The 19730-nt window shown below is 52.5% G+C and overlaps 6 protein-coding genes across 6 annotated transcripts; 3 read left to right on the top strand and 3 right to left on the bottom strand.

Moving 5' to 3' along the window:
• Window positions 1–731: 731 nt before the first annotated feature.
• On the top strand, window positions 732–6160 carry PpBr36_10858 (uncharacterized protein; the record flags this gene model as incomplete). Its single annotated transcript, XM_029897966.1, has 3 exons — window positions 732–3758; window positions 3832–5623; window positions 5682–6160. Exons 1-3 carry the CDS (start codon window positions 762–764, stop codon window positions 6158–6160), a joined length of 5268 nt encoding a protein of 1755 aa, XP_029743702.1. The 5' UTR covers window positions 732–761.
• A 1051-nt stretch (window positions 6161–7211) lies between these two features.
• Window positions 7212–8403, top strand: PpBr36_10857 (uncharacterized protein; the record flags this gene model as incomplete). The annotated part of the gene is made up of 3 exons (XM_029897965.1): window positions 7212–7466; window positions 7596–7937; window positions 8020–8403. 3 exons carry the CDS (start codon window positions 7212–7214, stop codon window positions 8401–8403), a joined length of 981 nt encoding a protein of 326 aa, XP_029743724.1.
• A 576-nt stretch (window positions 8404–8979) lies between these two features.
• On the bottom strand, window positions 8980–10380 carry PpBr36_10856 (uncharacterized protein; the record flags this gene model as incomplete). Its single annotated transcript, XM_029897964.1, has 1 exon — window positions 8980–10380. The coding sequence occupies one exon, from the start codon at window positions 10378–10380 to the stop codon at window positions 8980–8982; it is 1401 nt and encodes a 466-aa protein (XP_029743833.1).
• Window positions 10381–11270: 890 nt separating this feature from the next.
• Window positions 11271–11764, top strand: PpBr36_10855 (uncharacterized protein; the record flags this gene model as incomplete). Its single annotated transcript, XM_029897963.1, has 2 exons — window positions 11271–11540; window positions 11663–11764. 2 exons carry the CDS (start codon window positions 11271–11273, stop codon window positions 11762–11764), a joined length of 372 nt encoding a protein of 123 aa, XP_029743723.1.
• Window positions 11765–12631: 867 nt separating this feature from the next.
• PpBr36_10854 (uncharacterized protein) lies at window positions 12632–16487 on the bottom strand (the record flags this gene model as incomplete). Its single annotated transcript, XM_029897962.1, has 2 exons — window positions 13351–16487; window positions 12632–13253 (listed from the first exon to the last, which is right to left on the bottom strand). The coding sequence occupies exons 1-2, from the start codon at window positions 16470–16472 to the stop codon at window positions 12632–12634; spliced, it is 3744 nt and encodes a 1247-aa protein (XP_029743853.1). The 5' UTR covers window positions 16473–16487.
• Window positions 16488–17506: 1019 nt separating this feature from the next.
• Window positions 17507–18617, bottom strand: PpBr36_10853 (uncharacterized protein; the record flags this gene model as incomplete). The annotated part of the gene is made up of 2 exons (XM_029897961.1): window positions 17507–17538; window positions 17612–18617. 2 exons carry the CDS (start codon window positions 18615–18617, stop codon window positions 17507–17509), a joined length of 1038 nt encoding a protein of 345 aa, XP_029743722.1.
• Between the last annotated feature and the right edge of the window lie 1113 nt (window positions 18618–19730).

Genomic DNA, 19730 nt, shown 5'->3' with positions numbered 1-19730 from the left:
CAGCTCCGTGACAATGAAGAGGTACATACTACTATTGCCGTCTGATTGAAAGCAAGAACTAACAGTCTCAAGTGCTAATGGAACAGCATGTACAATTCTCGGATTGCTCACACCACTTCTCAAAGTAAGAGACTTGTGGATTCTGTGTCTTGCTGGTATAGAAGACCCTAGGTTCTAGGGAAGGCAACTCCTTGTTAGCTGGTGGTCATGCTTGGCAGCCGGAGTTGGCGGGGTCCTAGCAATTCTCCAGGGCCTGTGCTTTTCCGCTTTTCCATGACCCCACGGAGCCCACGCCCAATGAACGCGTGCGCTCTGGGCGCGGTCCTCGGACCCGTCTTTCCGCTCGAGTTAAATTGATTTTCACGATCCTGACGCGACGGGCCTGTGCAACCACTGTACGACGAAATATGCTGCATGGCCTCCCGCTCATTTACAACGGCGACACACATTAATTTTGTTTGTTACTCCACGCGCTGTTGTCAGTATTGGTTGGGCCCACTCGAGTCTCCTAACAGGCGAGCGACTGCGAAACCAAGCTGCTAAGGAAAAAAAGTACACAACAAAACCACCACGCCTAAGGTACCTTGCCTTGGGTTGGTCGCCTTACCTTTCCTTTCCACAGAGGCTCGGTCATTTCAGGCTCTGTCCACCTTCCGCCGAATCTTCAACAGCATTGGCTCAGATGATCAGGCTGGGCACATTGTAGCTTGGGGCTCTTTTGTCTCGGTAGTTCGAGGGGCTACTTGCTGCCATCGGCGATCATGCTGGCCGTTGAGGTGGTGGACGACAGCCGCCTGGATCATCTTCCAGCGAGACCCCCGACACCCCCTCAAAGAAAAGGGTCCGAATGCGATGCCCAGCTGAGATTGGCACCCGAGACCGTCGTTGCACTCCGAAACCTCCATACACCACCAAACGCAAATACTCCTTCGGCACTAGGGAGTTCTCGCCGGAAGAAGGTCGAGTTTTCGGCGCAGACTGAATACAGAGAGCCGCTTGAATACCAGGGCAACGAGAATGTCCGCCGCCAACGAACCCCCGCGTCCATACCGCATCTTTCGGCCCCCGTCAAGTCCATACTAAAAGTCACATCCTCACCTGCGCCGAATCCGCTTGATCCAGCAAACGGCTGCAGCCCTGGCGGCATCAATCTGCCTAGTATGCTGGAATCATCTCTCGCCGAACTAGCCGGCAACGACCGTGACGCCAAGGTCGATGCCTATACCATGATCGTCCGGGCGCTCAAGATCTCCAACAACCTCCCCGATCGCATCGCTTTGCAAGACAAAATGCCACTGTTTATGCAGTTCATCCAGCGTGATATCTCGACAAATAACGGGGACGTTTCTCTGGTCAACCATGCCTACCGCCTGCTTACCACTTTTCTTCACTTTCCTGCCATTGCCTCTACCATCGAAAATGAGTCCGCCGTCTTTGTAATCGACCATTGCATCAAAATCCTTACAGATGCGTCACTTTCGAAAGAAATGGCCAAGAATGTCCTCCTGATCCTCTCAGCGCAAAGCTTCTCGCTCAAGGTCATGACCTCGGATCGTGTCGGAAAAGTTGTCACAGCCTTGCACTCCATTCCAGACAGTATCATGGATAACAAGAATGCGTTCATTGGCCGTATGTCGGCATACAGGAATTTAGTCAAAAGATACAAGGCTTCGATGGTTCAACATTCGGAATGGTTGCTCGACTTTTTCATGGCCATGGTCACGACCAAGAAGGAGGTCCTCCCTGAGATCATACGTTATGTCGAAGACATAACCTTTATGCTCTGCACGGAGAAGCATTTTGTTCGGAAGGTGCTTGCATTCCTTCAGCAACCATTTCCCACCCAGGATTCAAGCTCGTTTGTCGAGTGGTTTGAGGGCAAGCTTCAGGAGATGTTGTTGAACCAAGAGACATGCCGTTTTGTTCCCGTCACCTGGAGTGTTGTGACTCTGCTGCTACCCAACATCGGTGAATGGGACTTGTTCACCAAATGGATGAGACTCATAATGGCCTGTTTCAACCACAAACTGATTCATGTTCAAATTGAGGCCAATCGTGCCTTTCCCCGGCTTGCATATGCTTTTTTGAATGGCAATCCCTCTGTTGGTAAGAAGCACCTAAGCCTGCTCTGCTCGCCATACAACGCCGCTCAGAAACGTGCGGCTGGCGTCGGGAAGGAATTCGATGAGCTAGCCGAAGCCATCATCAACGGCATATACGCATTGCTATTTTTGATCTTCAAGCCCCCTTCTGCGCCGGTCAAGCAAGGCGACCTGGAGCGTTATTGGGATCAAGCCCTTACACCAGTCATGCGAAGACTTATGGAAAAGAAGATGAATGGCAGAGACACATCCGCGCATGTCATCGTTATTTTGACTGGGCTTTTCGACTGCTCTATCCAGAGAGTGTGGAACCCGGAGCGCATCTTTGACCGTTCCCCTATCAGTCCTACAGAGTTGCTCGCCATCGACCCCAAGTGGCTTCGACGTAACTCTGGGAGAGTGTTTACTGTTCTAGAGCCGATACTGAGAAAGTCTTACCAAGAGCTGTCAAACACTAGGAGTGCGACTCATGCTCTATGGCGTGCCCTCCTTGGAGCCGTGGCCACAGCGGGCTCCAAGGAGATCAAGGTCTCTGCCGAAACTGCTGGCTTCTTGGGTCATGCCATCGGGCTTCTTGGGAGAATTTGGGCCGATGGTGTGCCAATGCTGCAATGTCAGAGCGGGGGCTCTGTGCAATTCCTGGCCAGCACCAGAGAATATATTCTGGTGATGACCGACAAGCTTGGACGCTTGCCCTTTACGGAGAAGGTATTGGCAATGGACCAAGATAGAACCTTTGTCCCTTCAACGCCGTCACAACGCTTTGGCAAACATCAAAAAAGCTCGCGAGCCACTATTCATCACATGTTCTTGATCTTGGTCCACCTCCCGCCAGGTGTACTAGACAACGATGATCTCGTTGACTTTTTTCGAACAGTCTTCACTCCTTTGCTCAACGCGAGAGACGCGCAAGCTCGCAAGAGCGCAGCTCAGGAGTTGATCCAGCTTATTCCCGCAGACGCTCTATGCCCAGCAGCGCCTTGGTCTTTTGTTGCTGAGCTGATTGCTGCGGGGATGGAATCAGCAAGCATCCACAGTACCCCTAGCAGCTTGGGCAACGATGTACTGCTTGGACAGGAGTATCGAGAAGTTGTCAAGATTCTGGAGCGAGGTCTGAGGCGTACTCAAAACCTTCCTTGGCCGAGATGGCAATCTTTGTACGACTCCTTACACAAGCAGGTACGGCAAGCAGCCGGGGATGCTGGAGTTGCAATTATTCTCATCGAACCTTTAGCAAAGATTCTTTTGGACGAGCTTCCAGAAGATGGGTCGCTACCGTTGCGTAGCGTTGGAGGTTTCATCGATCTAATCTCTTCGGCCACACAGCCGCGGGATCGACAAGCTCTAGATGTCGCTCGCCGCAATCTTTGGGGCACTTCAGCTACAGGCTCCAGATCCGTATTGTATGCTCCTTTTGAAAACCTCTACAGCCTTGCGAATTCGGTACTGGTTCGTCTTTACAGCCTAAAGGAAGACTCAGAGGATGCAGAAAATGCTACAGTTACCTGTTTAAATGAAGTCGAAAAGTTTCTCGGCAGATGCACACGACAGCTTGAACTTCAAACCCTAAGTACATTACAGCTAGGTCTTGTTCCCTGGATTCGGGATGAGAATACTCGACTCAACAGCCGTCTGTCGATACCGGCTGTCGAAGTAGTGAGTGCCTTTGCTTGTAGTTAAGCCAGCCGCTCGTATCTTGACACCTCACTGACTACCAACCACACAACAGGCAAAATCTCTTTGGGATCGTGTCTTAGTTCTTATAAGCACTATCGACACCCATGAAAAATTGCCTCTTGCCGCTTTAGAGGATCTTTTGTGCGCTGCCTTCGAGAGCAAACACAGACATATTGTCAATTCAGTATCGACTCTATGGAACAAGATGGTTGAGAACGCCGAGAACATATCATACCCCGATAAATTGAAGGCCGTCCTGGTCTCTCGACATCATTTCATAGATATTAACCTTCCCGGAATCGACTTGTCCCAAAGCACAGCATCTGCTGCACATGCACAGGGGCTAGACATGATTGACACCCAAGAGGACATGAACATGTTGAATACGGACTCAACAAAGTCAATATCACTCGTAAAGAAGGGTTTAACCCCGGTTAAGACTTCCGTGAGCAGAAGACAAAGTCCTAGAAAAACACCGTCCGCTTCGAGCGGGATCAGGAAGTCGTCAGTGAATAAGCGACGGAAAGCAAAAGCAAGCCCCAGGCTGCGTCACGATGACTCGCAGGTCGATTTCGCCCCTATCGATTCGTCGCCTTCTGCAGTGACTTTTGATTCCCAAGTCCTCACTGAGCGGCAGAAGGAGGTTCGGGCGAGACAGAAGGCCGCAGCTGCTATGTTGCCCGAGATTGTGGATGATGAGGTGCAAAATATCAACAACTCTGTATCAGGTCCTTCCCTGCAGCCGGTGCCGCAACCGTCATCCCCGGCCAACCGGGACTTGCCTCGGGCGTCTACGCCTGAGAAGACTGGAATATTCGATGACTATGTCAGTTCCACGCCCACCCCTCGGCGTGGCCAGCTTCTGCACATAATCGACATTGACAACACCGATCCGCCATCATCGCCACCGGAGCCCAGGAGATACCCACTGATCCCTGAACTCAATGTTAGGGGTAGCAATAGCGGTCTTGTAGACGATTGGCAACTGTCGTCATCTCCGCCGTCTGGCACTCCTGAACCTGAGCCTGACATATCAGAAGGGCCGGCTGCTATGCTGGTGCACTACGACGTCGACAGTGAAATGATTATCGACGAGACTGAGTACGATCTCGGACGGAGTGAGGAGGTCTTAGAACCAGTGGATGAGAAACGAGACTCTGTCAACAAATCCACACCCTCGAGACAACAGCGGTCTGCCAATAGACATACAAGACAGTCTACGCGACTATCGCTACCAGCTACTCCACGCCGGAGCCGCCGGTTCAACAAATCTGCCCAGGGGTCCCCCAAATTGGACGATGATGTATCTGTCGATGCTTTAATCAGTCCAAAAGCGGTTTTGTCCCCGACAGATCCCACGCCGACGGATGACACATCCTTTGAACAAAGCATGCTCAGGCTTGTGGTTGAACTAGACAGCCAGGATCGACCAGTCACGAACTTTGTTGAGCCTACACCTTCGCCTGAAAAGAACACTACTGTGCAGTCAAGCTGCGCTGCTGTTCAGGATGCTCACGACGAAATTCAGCAACACAGCAACTCAAGTACTGCTCAGTTGGAATGCATTACCGTGGGTCGGAAGCACTTGAGACGGGGACGCGGACGACCTCCCAAATCAAAAGAAGGCTCAGCGTCACAATCGACTGAACCTTCTGAAATTTTGGAGCCTAATTTGGAAGACACGCCTGATCTGTCTCCTAGCAAACAGAAGCGAAAGAGGCAATCATCATCCGTGGCCGAGGATAGTGCCAACATAAGTCCCAAGAAACCCAAGCACCGACAAGCCTCGGAGAGCCAACACGAGATCCCCGACAGTCAGGCGACGGGTCAGCTGGCAGTCCCAGGTACGTCGTACTTCTCCTTCAACTTTGTGGGCAAGATCCTAAGGACCTTTTTCTTTAGGGGCAACATCACAAGCGAGGACTAGAGGTGCGACGGCACGAGGAAAACACGCATATCAGACAGTCGCCGCTGCCGAATGTTCGCAGCAGGAAGTTGAAGAGGGGCTGGATGTCATTCCCGACGGCGGTGTAGTAGCAGACACCGAGTCGCAGATTCAATCGCAGATTGCGCTAGAGGAGGCGGAGAGCCGAAAGGCGGAAAGAATCATCACGCACGAGGAGGCTCACGGGGCCATGGTGATAGAGATCTCCAACCAGGTCTCAGCTGCGGGCGTTGCCCTTGCAGAAGTCTCAGAAGAGCAGAGTAAGTCCAATAAGTCGGCCAAGTCGCCATTCGCAACTATTTTGGCGATGCTGAAGGGAGGCTTGGGAGCCCTTCGGGGGGCGGAATTGTCCAGAAGCGAGGTGTCAGAGCTTGAGGACATTTGTATGGATTTCAAACGTGAGCTATATGCTGCAGAGAAAAGGGGCAGAGCTTGATGTTTGTTGTATAAACACCACGGAACAGTACTGACTTGGTGAGACGGACGTCGTCTTTACTAACGAGGGAGCAATCCCGGGGTATTTTCAAGCGGGATTATGGACATTACATATTGAATGATCACAAATTTTTATCGTCACATGCCTTGGTTCCAAGAGCAGATAGTTGAGGACGGGCGGCACTGTCGATGAGTATCAAAGTGCATCTGTATATTTAACCTCCTTCATACCTACATGTCCCGAGTTTTTCGAGCCTCAGTCATTACTAGCTCTTCGGGAGCTGAACAAGTGAATGAATCTCTTTGAAAAGAACACCTGAATCGTTGCCTAATCAGTTCCCTTCCTTAGTTCATACTAGTCGCTTCATGGTTCAGCCAACGTGTTTCAAGTGGGTGGGTTGCTCCAGAAGGCTCAATGTTGTTTGTTAGTCAAGCGGGGTCAAGGACGGTTGGCTGCTCTACTCCGTACTAATTTAGCATAGAGGGGCAACTGATACATAAGGAATACCCCGCCATCACGTCAACCAGCTGGGAGCCCGTCGTGCCAGCTCGAAAACCTTACTTCTCGCCAGTTTTCTTGTAAGCTCTTTCTTGGGATTGATAGAGATTATCATCGATCACCATACCGCGCAGTAATTGTGACTTACCTAGGCACGTAGACCAATTGGGGAACCAAGCCAAACGCAATAGGATCCCGTTCGATCTTGCAAGGATCGCCCGGCCTGCATGTATGTTGTCTCGTCCCATCCCCACCAAGCATTGCAGCTCGTTCGAACCAAGGCAAGCCTGGCTACCTGGGAGGTAGGCAAGTAATACCTACCGGCCTGCCTCAATTGCTTTCTCAATGTACGTTACCTACCCTGCTTAGGCAGGTACATCGGGTACCTAGGCTAAAGACATTAGGGGCCAACGCAGCATAGCTCCCCGCCCTAGCTTGTAGCATCCCTCGTTCTAGCGCCAGCAAAGCTCTTCCTAACATCTGCAACCACCCAATGAAGACATAGAAAACCGCATATTATACACTACCCACACCCTCAAATCTACAATTAAACATGGTCGACCGTCCCAACAAGCCCTCGGCCCTGGCCAGCACACCAGGCCTGCCGCCCCAGGCGCAGGTCAGCATCACGCATGACAAGTCCCGCGTCGAGGCAGTGTTGCCAACAGGCGAGAGCGTTGAGGTCCTCCTCTACGGTGCTACCGTCCTCAGCTGGAAGAAGAACGGCCAAGAGAAGTTGTGGTTGAGCGAGGGTGCGAAGCTGGACGGCTCGAAGGCCGTTAGAGGTGGCATCCCGCTCGTGTTCCCTGTACGTTCAATGCCATCTTTCCCTTTCTTGTCACAGGTTTCTCTTTTTTTTCTCCCTTTTCTGTCTTCTTCCTCTCCCCTACCAGATCTACCGACACTCTGATACTTACGAGTGCCATGTGCATTACAGGTGTTCGGTACGGCTCCTGATCACGCGGCGACTTCCGCACTCCCGCAGCACGGATTTGCGCGAACCTCGACCTGGGAGTTTCTGGGCAAGTCGACATCGGAGTCGGCTGGCGAAGGTGACGGCGCATCCAGGTCTATGGCTGACCTCTCTGTCAAGCTGGATTTCGGCTTATCGAGTGCCAACCTCGACGAGAAGACACGGGCGCTCTGGCCACACCCTTTTGGATTGCTTTACAGCGTCACGCTGGATCGTGATGCACTAACCACGAGCCTGATTGTGACCAACGAGGGCGACAAGCCAATTGAGGTGCAGGTTTTGCTTCACACCTATCTGCGAGTCAAGGTTAGTTGTTCAAATCAGCTAAGGCACGCCGAACGAGCTTGTCGTCTCTCTGACTAACCGGCATGTGCTTCTTCTCCCCTAGGACATCAACAACGTCACCATTGAAGGTCTCGAGAACGCCTCGTACGTCGACAAGGTAGACAACGCATCCACCAAGACTCAAGATGCTGCTCCGCTGGCCATCAAGGGCGAGACGGACCGCATATACACGCCCATCGGTGGACCCCGGGCACCAGTCACGGTGCATGAGGGTGGACAGAAGACATTCGAGGTCGTGCGTGATGGCAACCTCGACGACGTTGTGGTTTGGAACCCGTGGATCGAGAAGGCCAACTCAATAGGTGACTTTGAGCCCAAAGATGGCTTCAACAACATGTTGTGTATTGAGCCGGGTGCCGTGCGGGCGTGGCAGACGCTCGAAGCAGGAGACGCACTCGAGGGTGCACAGACTATCAGGGCTTGGTGACTTGGTAATGCTGCTGGACTCTCTCAAAGCGTTACGAACGATGCTGCCAGGCTATGAGGCATGGGATAGGAGGAGCTTATGACGGTACGACAAGATTATGATTGATGATTAGGAATGTCACGCGGGATTTGACGCGTGTGTTCAAGCTAGTTGGCCGACGTATCACCTAGCTCGAGTTATGCTATGCACTCCTGGTCCCATGAGTTGTCAAAAAGGTCGTGGGTGAAAAATCTGCTTGATCCCAATACACAACATATAAACATGGGATTGCAAGGAGCAAGAAATATAAACGTCAAGCAGGAACACCCCCCCCCCCCCCTTGTTGCAGTCATTTCCTACCGCACATGGTACCCTCTGATAACGCCAAGATGAAAAATACAAGTCTAAAAGTGCCTATTCACAGAGTAATCAGCTGCTATGTGTCATGTTCAATACTTTTTTTTTAATCGTCATAACGTGGTTATCGGCGCCTCTCGAAATTTTGTTACTACCAAATATAACACACCCGAGATATGCAATAATCTCTCTTCCAAGCTGCATACGAGTACATGTTGAGCGTGTCTGGTAATGCAGAGCTCAGCAAGTTGGTGGGGTCCTCCCCTTGCGATAGTGGTCGGCCACCAAGAATGCCAGCTCCAGGGCCTGTTTCTCGTTGAGTCTAGGGTCACAGAAACTTGTATAGTTTGTCGGCAGATCCGAGGCCTCTAGTTCTGCCGCACCGCCCAGGCACTCTGTAACGGCATCGCCTGTGAGCTCGAGATGAACACCTCCAAGGTAGGAGCCCTCCTCATTGTGGATCCTGAGGGTCTGTGACAGCTCCTCAAAAATGTCTTTGAACTCCCTGGTCTTGAAATCGCCCACGGACCGCGTGTTGCCGTGCATCGGGTCGCACTGCCACACGGCTAGCCCACGGTACTCACTGTCCTCGACGGCACGGATGTGCGCGGGCAGAAGCTCGGCAACACGATCGGCGCCGTAGCGGGTGATGAGGGTTATCTTGCCCGCTTCGCGATCGGGGTTGAGTTTCCGTAGCAGAGAGAGCAAGTCGGAAGCGGGCGTGCTGGGACCGACCTTGACACCGATGGGGTTCGCGATGCCGCGGAAAAACTCGACGTGGGCGCCGTCAATCTGACGAGTGCGGTCTCCAATCCAGAGGAAATGGGCCGAAGTGTCGTAGTACTTCTTGCCCGCGGTCTGCTCCTCGTCCTTGGATGCGGTAGAGGGGTTCTCGAGCAGGCGCGTCAGGGGCTCCTCGTACTCGAGCAGTAGTCCCTCATGACTGGTGTACAGCTCTACCGTGCCGAGATTCGGGCTCTTGTCGGCGCCGATGGTTTGCATAAACCGCAGCGACTCTGTCAAGAAGTCGACGGCCTGTTCGTACTTTGCCTTGAGGGTTGCGTCGCGCACGTGGCCGAGACCCCAGTCCAGTGGGCGATGCAGGTCTGCGATTCCCGAAGAGATTGACGCCCGCACGTAGTTGAGCGTGGCGGACGAGTGGTGGTACGCTTGTACCATCCTCCCGGGGTCCAGCTCTCGCTGGTCAAGCGGGAAGCCGTTCAGGATATCACCCCGGAAGGAGGGGACCTCGCGGCCGTCGACAATCTCGGTCGGACTGGACCTAGGCTTGGCGTACTGTCCAGCCATGCGGCCTATGCGGACGACGCGCTTGTTTCCGCCCCAAATCAGGACCAGGCTCATCTGCAAGAGCAGCTTGATCTTGGACTCTATGGTGCTCTGTTCGCAATAGTCAAACAGTTCGGCGCAGTCGCCGCCCTGCAGAAGAAAGGCCTTGCCGTGGGCGACATCTGAGAGTAGCTCCTTGAGCCGCTCAATCTCGCGCGGGTGCACGATGGGCGGGAGCCGCTTCAGCTGTGTCGTCGCCTTTTTCAGGGCCTCCTTGTCTGGATATTCGGGACATTGTTTGATGGGTTTTGACCTCCAAGAGTCTGGGGCCCAGTCTTGTGTTGTGTCCGACATGTTGGGTGAAGATAGTAAGCTTTCGACTGGGCTACCGCCGTTAATGAGTCAGTCAAGTGACTTGTTAGCTCGAGTGGGAGGGCCTCTCGTTGTAGTTTTAGATACAGACGTACCTAAAAGAGGTTAGATGCCTATGGTAGGTTGATGTTTTTGACTAGCAAGTACCTCTAGGTCTATATAGTAAACAGGTAAAGATAAGGCAGTAGGTTGGTGAAGTTTAGTAATGACTAAAATGGGTCAAAGTTTTCAACCAAGATGTCGGCGACTAATTCAGATATTTCGCATTGGATTGCTCCGTCCCAATTTACCCGGAATGAAGAAGCTGTTGATCGCCGAAAATTGCGAGTACGTACGGCACCGTTGCCCACCCACTGCTCTCGTCTTAGTCTCGCAAATTCGTTCCAAGCACTTGGGGGNNNNGAGTCAACAGCCCTACCAATACCAGAGTAGACAATCAATTAATACAGCCAAAATTTTACATAGAAAAAGGTCCAACACGCAATAAATATAATACTATTCCAGGTTAGAAGCCCCACCCCCGCTATTCGTCCTTGTCAATAAGCTTTACTGTTCTTTCTCATCATGAGCCCACTTCATGCCAAGATTGTTTGAGTTGTTGGTGGGCGGTGAGGGGGTCCACCAAGCTGTCAAAATGTGCTACGTACTTGTGATTTGATCTTTTTGGTGGGGTTCGACTGCTGCTGCTGCCTCCTAACCCTGTTAATGTACTTCTTTCCTACAAGCTAATTGAGTTCACACCTTCTGTCGCCATCCATCAACCTCTGATCGCGTATTCATTTACTTCCTTTTGGATTGTGTCGCAAAGCAACAAACCCCAATTCAACAACGGTTATCAACAGTTAAACCACACACATCTATACATACAGACCATGGCCGAAGACAGACAACCCCCTACCATCGTCGAGGGCGCCACGACGGGCGATGTGGAGGACGAGGTCGAGCAGACGGCCAAGTCGGCCGAGGACCGCAAGGCTGCCGCTGCCATGGCCGCCCTCGACGCGCGGGATGAAGACGCGGCGAACAAGAACGTTGACCAAGAGGCCGTCAGCAAGGCTATGAGCCAGCTCAAGACCGATGCAAACGTCAAGAAGGATGTCAAAAAGGCCGTCAAGGTTGATGCTGCTGATGTGGCGCTGCTTGTGAGTGGGCGGACATGCAAAACCAAAATATGCACACAGAAAGTGACAGATGACATTTCCTTGGGAGTATATTTGTTGACCACTTTTTCCATATTTTTACTTGTTTTGATTAACTTGCACAGGTCGATCAGCTCGAGCTCACAAAGCCCAAGGCTACGGAGCTGCTAAAACAATACGACGGCAACGCGGTGACTGCCATGCGGGCATACATCGCCGTACAATAAATAATAATAGTTCGCAAAAATAAAAACACCTAATACGAATTTTTGACAGTTTGGTATTAAGTTTGTGGAGGGCTCATACAGAGCTGCCCAGTATCCTACGCGGTCTTGTCCACCGGACAATTTAGCCCAATGCACGACTGACCTGTGGCAATCATCCTCTGATCGATGAGGACTCGCACCACGATTCCTCAGCCGAGGGTACATAGGTCACAGAATCTGACGCTCCGAAGACGTAGGGAACGATGACGAATGGTAATTACAAACTATTTTGGGCGCCATCCTTACCAGGACGCTGTGATAGAGAGCACCGTGGGGACACCTTTATACTATTGCTACCAACATTCCAAAAAGGCTCATGGAGCATACGATTCGTCAATTGTAATCAGGATACCTGCTACGGACAGACGTAGGAATATGGTGTTAGTACTTTAGTACTGGTAAAACTCACGTCAAATCGACAGTCGGCTGACACAGAAATGAACTGTGTTAGACCGCCTGTAGGTTACGATAAGAACAGCGTTAGATACCACCGGTAGTGCCCTGCTGATCGCCCTCCTGAACCAACACGGAATATTCCAAACTCCTGTAAATGAGGTACAAAACAGCCCAAGTCCTCGTTGTACAAGACCAACAATGAGCGACAAGCCACGTATGGAGGCCAGAACACGAAAAGGTATGGCAAAAAAGCCCATGATAGCTAGGCAATCCCTTAGCTACCTGAGAGACGGTAAATGGGGGGAAGTGAAGAGATAAAACAACAAATCCTAAACTCCATCCAAACCTTAAAACAAGAGTTTCGGTCCCTTGAAACCCCCAAAAGATCCAAGAAAGAGCAAAGAAATAAAACTCCAATCCTCAATGACAGCATCATGGCCAAGTCTTGGCCAGTGGGCTGCCGACTTTGGGTGCAAATTGTAAGCTCTTCCTTCGCGCAGCCATCAAACGCTGCAGCACACCCTCGTCCTTCTCCCTGGCTAGCAGACCTTCACCAAGCAACATGATGTCACCCGCAGGTTTCGGAGGGCACGTGCGCATCATTAATTCATCCCGGCTTAGCGACAATGTCTCATCGTTGACCGATGGCGTATCCGGGGTAACGTTTGCGGCATAGCGCGCAATCGTCTCGGGCGCCGGAGTCTTGGGCACCGGCATGAGCATGCTTTCCAGCTCCCAGTCCGCATCTTCGTCCCCAAAGTCACCATCACCGTCCCCGTAGATGCTGCTGGCGCGGCGAGCGGCTGCCGAAACCTCATCCTCCGGAGTACGCATCCACAGCCCACTGCTGCGCCGGCCGTTAGCAGGCGTTGACGGAGCCGTCTTACAGTCACGGGACTTGCGTCTGCCGCTGCTATCATCAAGAGATGACGAAGCTGTCTCGGCAAAGGCCCTCGGCTCCATAGTCTTGCGACGACCAACACCGCTATGGGAGCCCAAGGTAGTTTCGATGTAATACGGCGCCTCGTCAAGCCATTCGTTTTCGCGCTCGCAGCTGCGGGTAATGTCAGTAATTCGAGTTTTGTTTCTTTTTTTTTTTTTTTTTTTTTTTCTGTTTTGATCAGAGACTTCGCAGTGATGGTGATACTCACTCAAGAACCCAAGATACGCCGACACACTGTACTACTCCATTTGTCTCCCTGACCTTTTCAAGCGTACGCCTGCCACCATCTTTGTATACCACGTGAGTGATTCCAATCTTGGATCCTGAAGGCATATCCTCGTCTTCTTCATCGGTCGTTTGGTTGTCGCCTTGGCTCTCAGGATCCCAAGCCCACGACTTGACACATCTTGCACCCATCTGCGTGAGGAGATCCACAAAAATGCTGCTAGCCTCGGCGCCATCGCTGGTGCGCACGTCTACGAAGACGACCGCACCTCTGAGAAGTGCAGGATTGACGGTCTGTCGCGGTGTGCGGGCTGGTGTGCCGGATGTGGACCACCCGGCGGTTGATTTTACAGGCGTTTCGGGGTAAGCAGACAACTCACGGGGAGCATTCTCGTGCGCAATTGAATTGGTCTCCTTTTTGGTGGGCGAGTAAGAGATGACGGTTGCGTTCCTTTGGAGGCCCTTGGTAGGGCGGTTACTTGGGCTGATGGCGGCAGGCACCTTCGCAAGACTGTGCCTACGCTGCTTCCTCTGTGTCGCCGACCCTACTGACTTCGGCGTGGAATCATCTGCTGGCTTGAGTGGAATTTTGGATACGGTGTGGAAAGTACGTGTGACAAAACGCTTTGGCGTCACTGGGGGAACACCAGGAGAGTTGGTCAGAGCAGGATCGATGGGCGGAGCATCGTTCTCATCCCCGTATTCCTGGCTGGCCTCTGATGCATTATCCTCGATCAAGTCGTTGTGAAGTGCTTCGTCATGTTGCGATGGCTCCAGGAGTGACATGACATCTGCCTCGGCGGCAAGTTCAAAGTCTTCCTGAGTGCAGCGGACAGGTTCGAGCTCAGGCTCATCAATGTCCACCTCCGCTTCGGCCGCTTGATAAGAGCTAGCCTTGTTCACGTGTTTGTCGACATCGGGTATTGATTCGGGGGCAACCGAGATGGCATCGTCAAAAAATCCGGGTTTCGCGGGCGAATCCTGAATCAGGGCTTCGGCCACGGTAGTCAAGATTTTCTCTTCTAACAAACCGTTGCCCAAGGGCGACTGCTGGGGTTCCAGTCCAACTTTGAGCGGGCTGTTCGCCTTCCAATCACTCAGCTTTTCAGCAAGGGGGGTGAAGCCATATTGCCCTGCCATGAGAGTGGGCTGAGCGCTCTCTGTGGTGGACTGAAGTCCATCCATACTTTGCCTTTCTCTGTGGCTTCTCAAAGTATTCCTTGCACGGCGTGGGGTCCTGACTGCGCTGTCTTGTGTTGATGAAGTCGCAACATCATGACAGTCCAGATCATCATCCGAGTCTGACTCCGCACCCACGAAGGGGTCCAGATCCTTCTGTCTCAGACCAAAAGCACCGTTGGCGATAGAATTCTCGGCCATACCAATGGTCTCTGTTGCATGTAACTCCATGCTCGGCTCAACTACATCCACATCCATGGGCTCCCCCGCCTCGACGAATTCATCCGCGGTGGAGGGGAGGACATCATCCTCATGGCTGCATGTTCGTGGAGCTCCCAGCATGGGATTCTTTTTCAGGTCAGGATCAGCATGTCGTGGCAGCACCGTTGAGAGGCGACCAGGGAAATGCTGCCTGCTGGCCCTAGTAGGTGATGGGGGCAGCTCTCTTGCTTGATACACAGTCGTCGTAGAATCCATCTCTGTCTCCCGATCGTGATCTTCCTGAACATGCTCAGCTTGAGAGGTCTGTTCGAACCTTGGTTGAGGTGGGCGGATCCCTTTGATTGGTGACAGCGGACGCTTGGCTGGGGACGCGAGAAGCGAGGACTTCAACGGCGAGCGGTTGCAGTCGCTGAGCGTGGAGGAGTTCAGGTTGGATGGATTCATTCCCTTAATCGGAGACTTTAGTCGCTTTGCAGGCGAGCTGAGAAGCGAGGCCCTCATCGGCAATTGGTTATCTTGGCCCCCAGACTCATCTTTAGGGAGGTTGATAACCGGCACACCAGCACCTCGGCGCGCTGGTGACTTCATGACATCTTTGTGAGGCATAGCCTGTGGACGGCGAGCTGGGCTGTTGAGAATACCAGCAGACACGCTGGGCTCCGGGACTGGCAGCAGCTTGCTATCAACCTCGATGATTTCCAGTGCCACATCCGCTTCCTTCATCTCGAGCCTTAAGCTCGCTGGCGGTCTGACCGGATTCTTCATCAAAGGCCTGTGTGGAGTCCTGTCACCCGCAAGCTCGTCATCAGACTCGGCTTCCCTATCGAGATCTTTCGGCTGTGCCAATTGTGTAATCTTTTTAGGGCTCAACGGCGTCGGTCCACTTTCCTGGGACGTCTTCCCCGGCTCTCCCTCCTGCTCCTCCTCTGCCTTCTCCTTCTTCGCTTGAGCAGAAGTTTTTGCCACGCCTCGGGTTGGGCGGGCAGCAGCAGGGAGTGCTGCCTTTCGCACAGGCCTAGCGCGAAGGCCTGTGGCTGGGGGTTCAGGTGCAGCAGTCTTGGTGGAGGAGGCGGCTTTCGTGGTTCTGGTCTTGGTTGCTGCAGCAGGCAGGATATTTTCCTTCTCCGGCTCCTCGAACTGTACCGTCTTCTTTACAGGCGCCTTGGATGTCACGCTCACTGCGCGTGTCCGGGTGGCAGGCTTGATAGATACCTCTTCAGGCTCCTCCTGTGTAGGCTGTGTATTTTTGGTTCTTGCTGCTCGCACCGGCTTGGCGGCAACCGAGGCAGTCTCCTCTTTGGCACAAGGCGTCGCGGAAGCTATTTTCTTGGGCGGGCGGCCCCTCCTCGGGACAGCTACAGGTTCGGGTTTCGGTGCCGACGTGGGTTCCGTTTTGGTCTTCTTGGAGGGCTCTGGCTCAGCCGTCTTTTGCGGCCGGCCACGAGTGGCCCTGGTAGCCCGTGCTGGAGCGGGATATACAGCACCCAGCTCATCATCGTCGTTGCCGGCTTCTTCGTTCTCCATATCTTCGGATCTGAGTTTCCGCTTGGCTGCTGTGGTCCTAGTGGTGGCAACAGAAGTCGTTGCTGTCACACGCGTCGTCTTTGCCCTTGCCGCGGTGGTCACGACCTTGGTGGGTGCAGAGTCTGTAGACCTAGCAGCGCGTGATCTGGTGACGCGTTTGGGTGGTGATTGCGGCTCCATGATGCTGGAAAGTTTATCTTGTTTTTCTGTGTCCCGTTAGTATCTTGAAAGTGGAAAAAAAAAAAAAAAAAGGAATTGCCGCCTTTTCCATGAGATGAAGTCGACAAGCTATAGGCAAGAGATGGTAGCAGTCGACAGAACTTCAAAGTCTTCAAAATAAATGTACAATAATTACCTAGTCTAAGGTCTAATTAGTCCAAGCCTTACTGGACAGACGCGTCAAGAACAAATCAACGCCCAAGGTAGTAGTGGCTGGTTTGTGGTGACGTTTGGAGCACGCCTTGTTTGTTGACGGGTTGTGGGTGGGGCCATGACCAAGCAACGCCCTAGCAACAACACCTACCACATTCCCGCACTACCTCCAAATTTCTGCATGGCGGATGAACGATGCACGTGACAGCACAATGAGAACAATTAGGCGTTTACTGCTATCTAGTTGGGCAAGCAGCCATGCATGCTTTCCCCATACTTGTTGCACACGATCAACTAACTACTCGAGCATCCAATCATGACGCGCCGAAATCCCGTCAGACCCGCGGTTAGCAGATGAGCGAGGTGAGGTCTGATCAGATCAGATGGCAGATGGCGACCGACGGCGAGCCCGAATCCAAGCTGCATTAAAACTTGATAATTGTGAGAAAGCGACAAGTCCTCATCACAGCCCGGAACAGGCGTGCTTCTCTTGCTCTTTAGGATACGCCCACAAACAAAGTGACTCATTCTGTTCGTTTATTAATGATACCATCCATCCAAAGATACGAACCAGTCATATTTGAAACATAAAAAAAAGGGATTTTACTCCAAAAGGTCCCCCCAAAACAGTTCATGCTCTAGCCATTGTCAAGGCGAGTGATCCATCCCGGGTTCGATAAGAAAATAAAAGGTATTGAGAAATGAACAAAAAAAAAAAAAAAGAAATCTACAAAAAGTTATATAAAGCCCCTGCTAAATGCCCGAGAACCCGAAACAACAAGTGGCATGAGAAGAATGTGGTATATAAAATCCTCGAAATCGTTCACATGTTGTTGCTTGCTTTACATACCAACCATGTTGGCGGGTATCGAACCTATTGCGGCCAGTCGAATTAGCTTACGATCCTGCCCAACTTCGAAATCAGAGACTTGTCTGTCATGACTTACCAGCCATACCGCCAAAGTTGTTGAGACCCTGGACACCCATGGCGGGGAACGAGCCAGCGGCGCAAGTAACAACACACTGGCAAGAGCCATCGGGCTGGAGCTTGCCTTGTCCAGTGGTGGGCTTTCCGGAGGTGTTTCCGGTGGCGGGTGTGGCGGCAGCACCACCAGCAGCCGGCAGGGGGGCGAGCGAGCTGGAGGTGGCCGGCGCAGCGGGGTTGGCTGCAGGAGGAGCGGCACCACCACCAGTAGTAGGGTTGCCCGTGATGGCACCACCGCCACCGAGTCCCTTGGAAGCGATGGCCTTCGAGGCGAATTGCGAGTGCGTCTTCTCGGCGGTGGGATTGATGGAGAAGACCATGCCCTTACCACAGTGGGCACCCTGGGCAGCGCGGCAGTAGAACCACAGCGGGGTCTCAACCATAACCTGCATGGCAACCAATGGGGGAGGGTTGATAGTGTTGTTGGGGTTGGCCTGGAAACCAGAGTCCATGCCGCCAGCGAGAGGGTCGCAAGGAGTGTCGAAGGCGGACTGCGTAACGGTATGGTTCTGGCTCAAGAACTTGAAGACAACCATATCACCGACCTTGGCCTTGATCTCATTCGGCTCAAAAATAAGACCCTTGGGCCCACCAACGGTAACGTTATGGGTGGTGCCCGTTCCAGCGCCGCCGCCAGCCGGGGGAGTGGGGCCAGGAGTACCATCTGTGACGGTCTTGGTAACGGTCACGGTCTCCTGGCGGTTGATCTGCGTCGTGGGGGCGCCGCCACCCTGGTTGAGCCAGATGACGATGATATCAGTCTTGAGAGCAGTGCCCTTCTCCTTTGTCAAACCAACACCAGACATTCCGAGGCCGAGGAGCTGCTCGAGAGCGTTGGGGTTGGAGCTGATCTGAACCGAGTTCGCCATGATGCCGTCGCTGCTGCGCTTGACCGGGTAGACATTGTGGGCGGCCTTCGCAAGAGCCAGGGGGGCAGCGCCCAATGCAAGTGCTGATGAGAACTTCATATTGTGAGTGAGGGGTGGGCTGTAGATTTATTAGGTCGACAGTAAAGGATCAAATTCAGATTAAAGATCCCCGAGTACCAGTCTCTTTGTTTGTCTTTTTTTTTTTTTGTCTTGTTTTCTCAAGGACCAAAAGCGGCGGGGAAGATCCGACTGTTGGAGTGATGGAGTAAAATAAACCTTTATGCTTTAGGATGGCGAGTGCCTGCTCGTGAAGAATCAAAAGTGAATGAAAGACGGCGAGAAGGAACAAACCGAATGAGCGTCCGGGCCACACGTGTACAACGATAAGGGGATGAGGGAGAAGAGGTCTAGGTAATTACTGAAAGATCAGGCTGGGGATGGCCAACCCTTAAAACAAACAGCATCGAGCCTCCAAGACTCTACCTTAAAACCCCGGCAAGCTCTGGTACGGGTCTCCCAAGCCGGAGCCGGGATATGGCAGCCAAGGGGAGGGGGCGTGGACAATTACGGTTGGCGAAACAGCTTGCCTCCCCCAGTTCGAGACTAGGGTCGCCGTCCATCCGGGCTGGGTTGGCCCAGGCAGCCCTCCCGGCGTCAAGGCAGGCCGAAATTTGAGTGCGAGGGAGGGAACCCCACAGCCAGGGCGGTCTGAAAACGGACGAAAAAATAAAAATAAAAAAATAAGAAAAAGACAATGACAACAAGAAAAAATGGGAAAGCCAAGATCAATCAACATTACGACGTCCTGTGACTGGGCAGGAACCACGGAGGTCAGCTAGGAGGCATGGGTAAGGAAGGGGTTCGTTCCTGTAACAGTTGCGTCTCGGGTTGGGGCTTGTCGTTTAGAAATCAGCCTAAACAGGCTTAGCTCCCGTTAGGTTCCCACCGTTTGGGCCAGAGGACCCCCGCTACACGTGCAACTCTGATCCATCGCGACAACGGGGCAAATGGCTTACTTTCTTTTTGGCGAGATTGGTATTGTCTTTTTTTCTCCTTGGCCTTATGGTTAAACCATTTAACATTGCCCCAGCCGGGGATATATGTTTGTTATCTGGGCTTGGCCGAAGAGTTGAGGGAGATAGGCAAACTTTCACTTGAAGTATGAAGAAGTTTACAGCTTAACACAATAAAATGAGTTTTTTTTTTTTTTTT

Source organism: Pyricularia pennisetigena, assembly GCF_004337985.1.
Source record: "Pyricularia pennisetigena strain Br36 chromosome 4 map unlocalized Pyricularia_pennisetigena_Br36_Scf_11, whole genome shotgun sequence".
Classification (NCBI taxonomy): Eukaryota; Fungi; Ascomycota; class Sordariomycetes; order Magnaporthales; family Pyriculariaceae; genus Pyricularia; species Pyricularia pennisetigena.
Note: the sequence above shows the minus strand (reverse complement) of the source record. Positions and strands in the feature narration are given on the sequence as shown.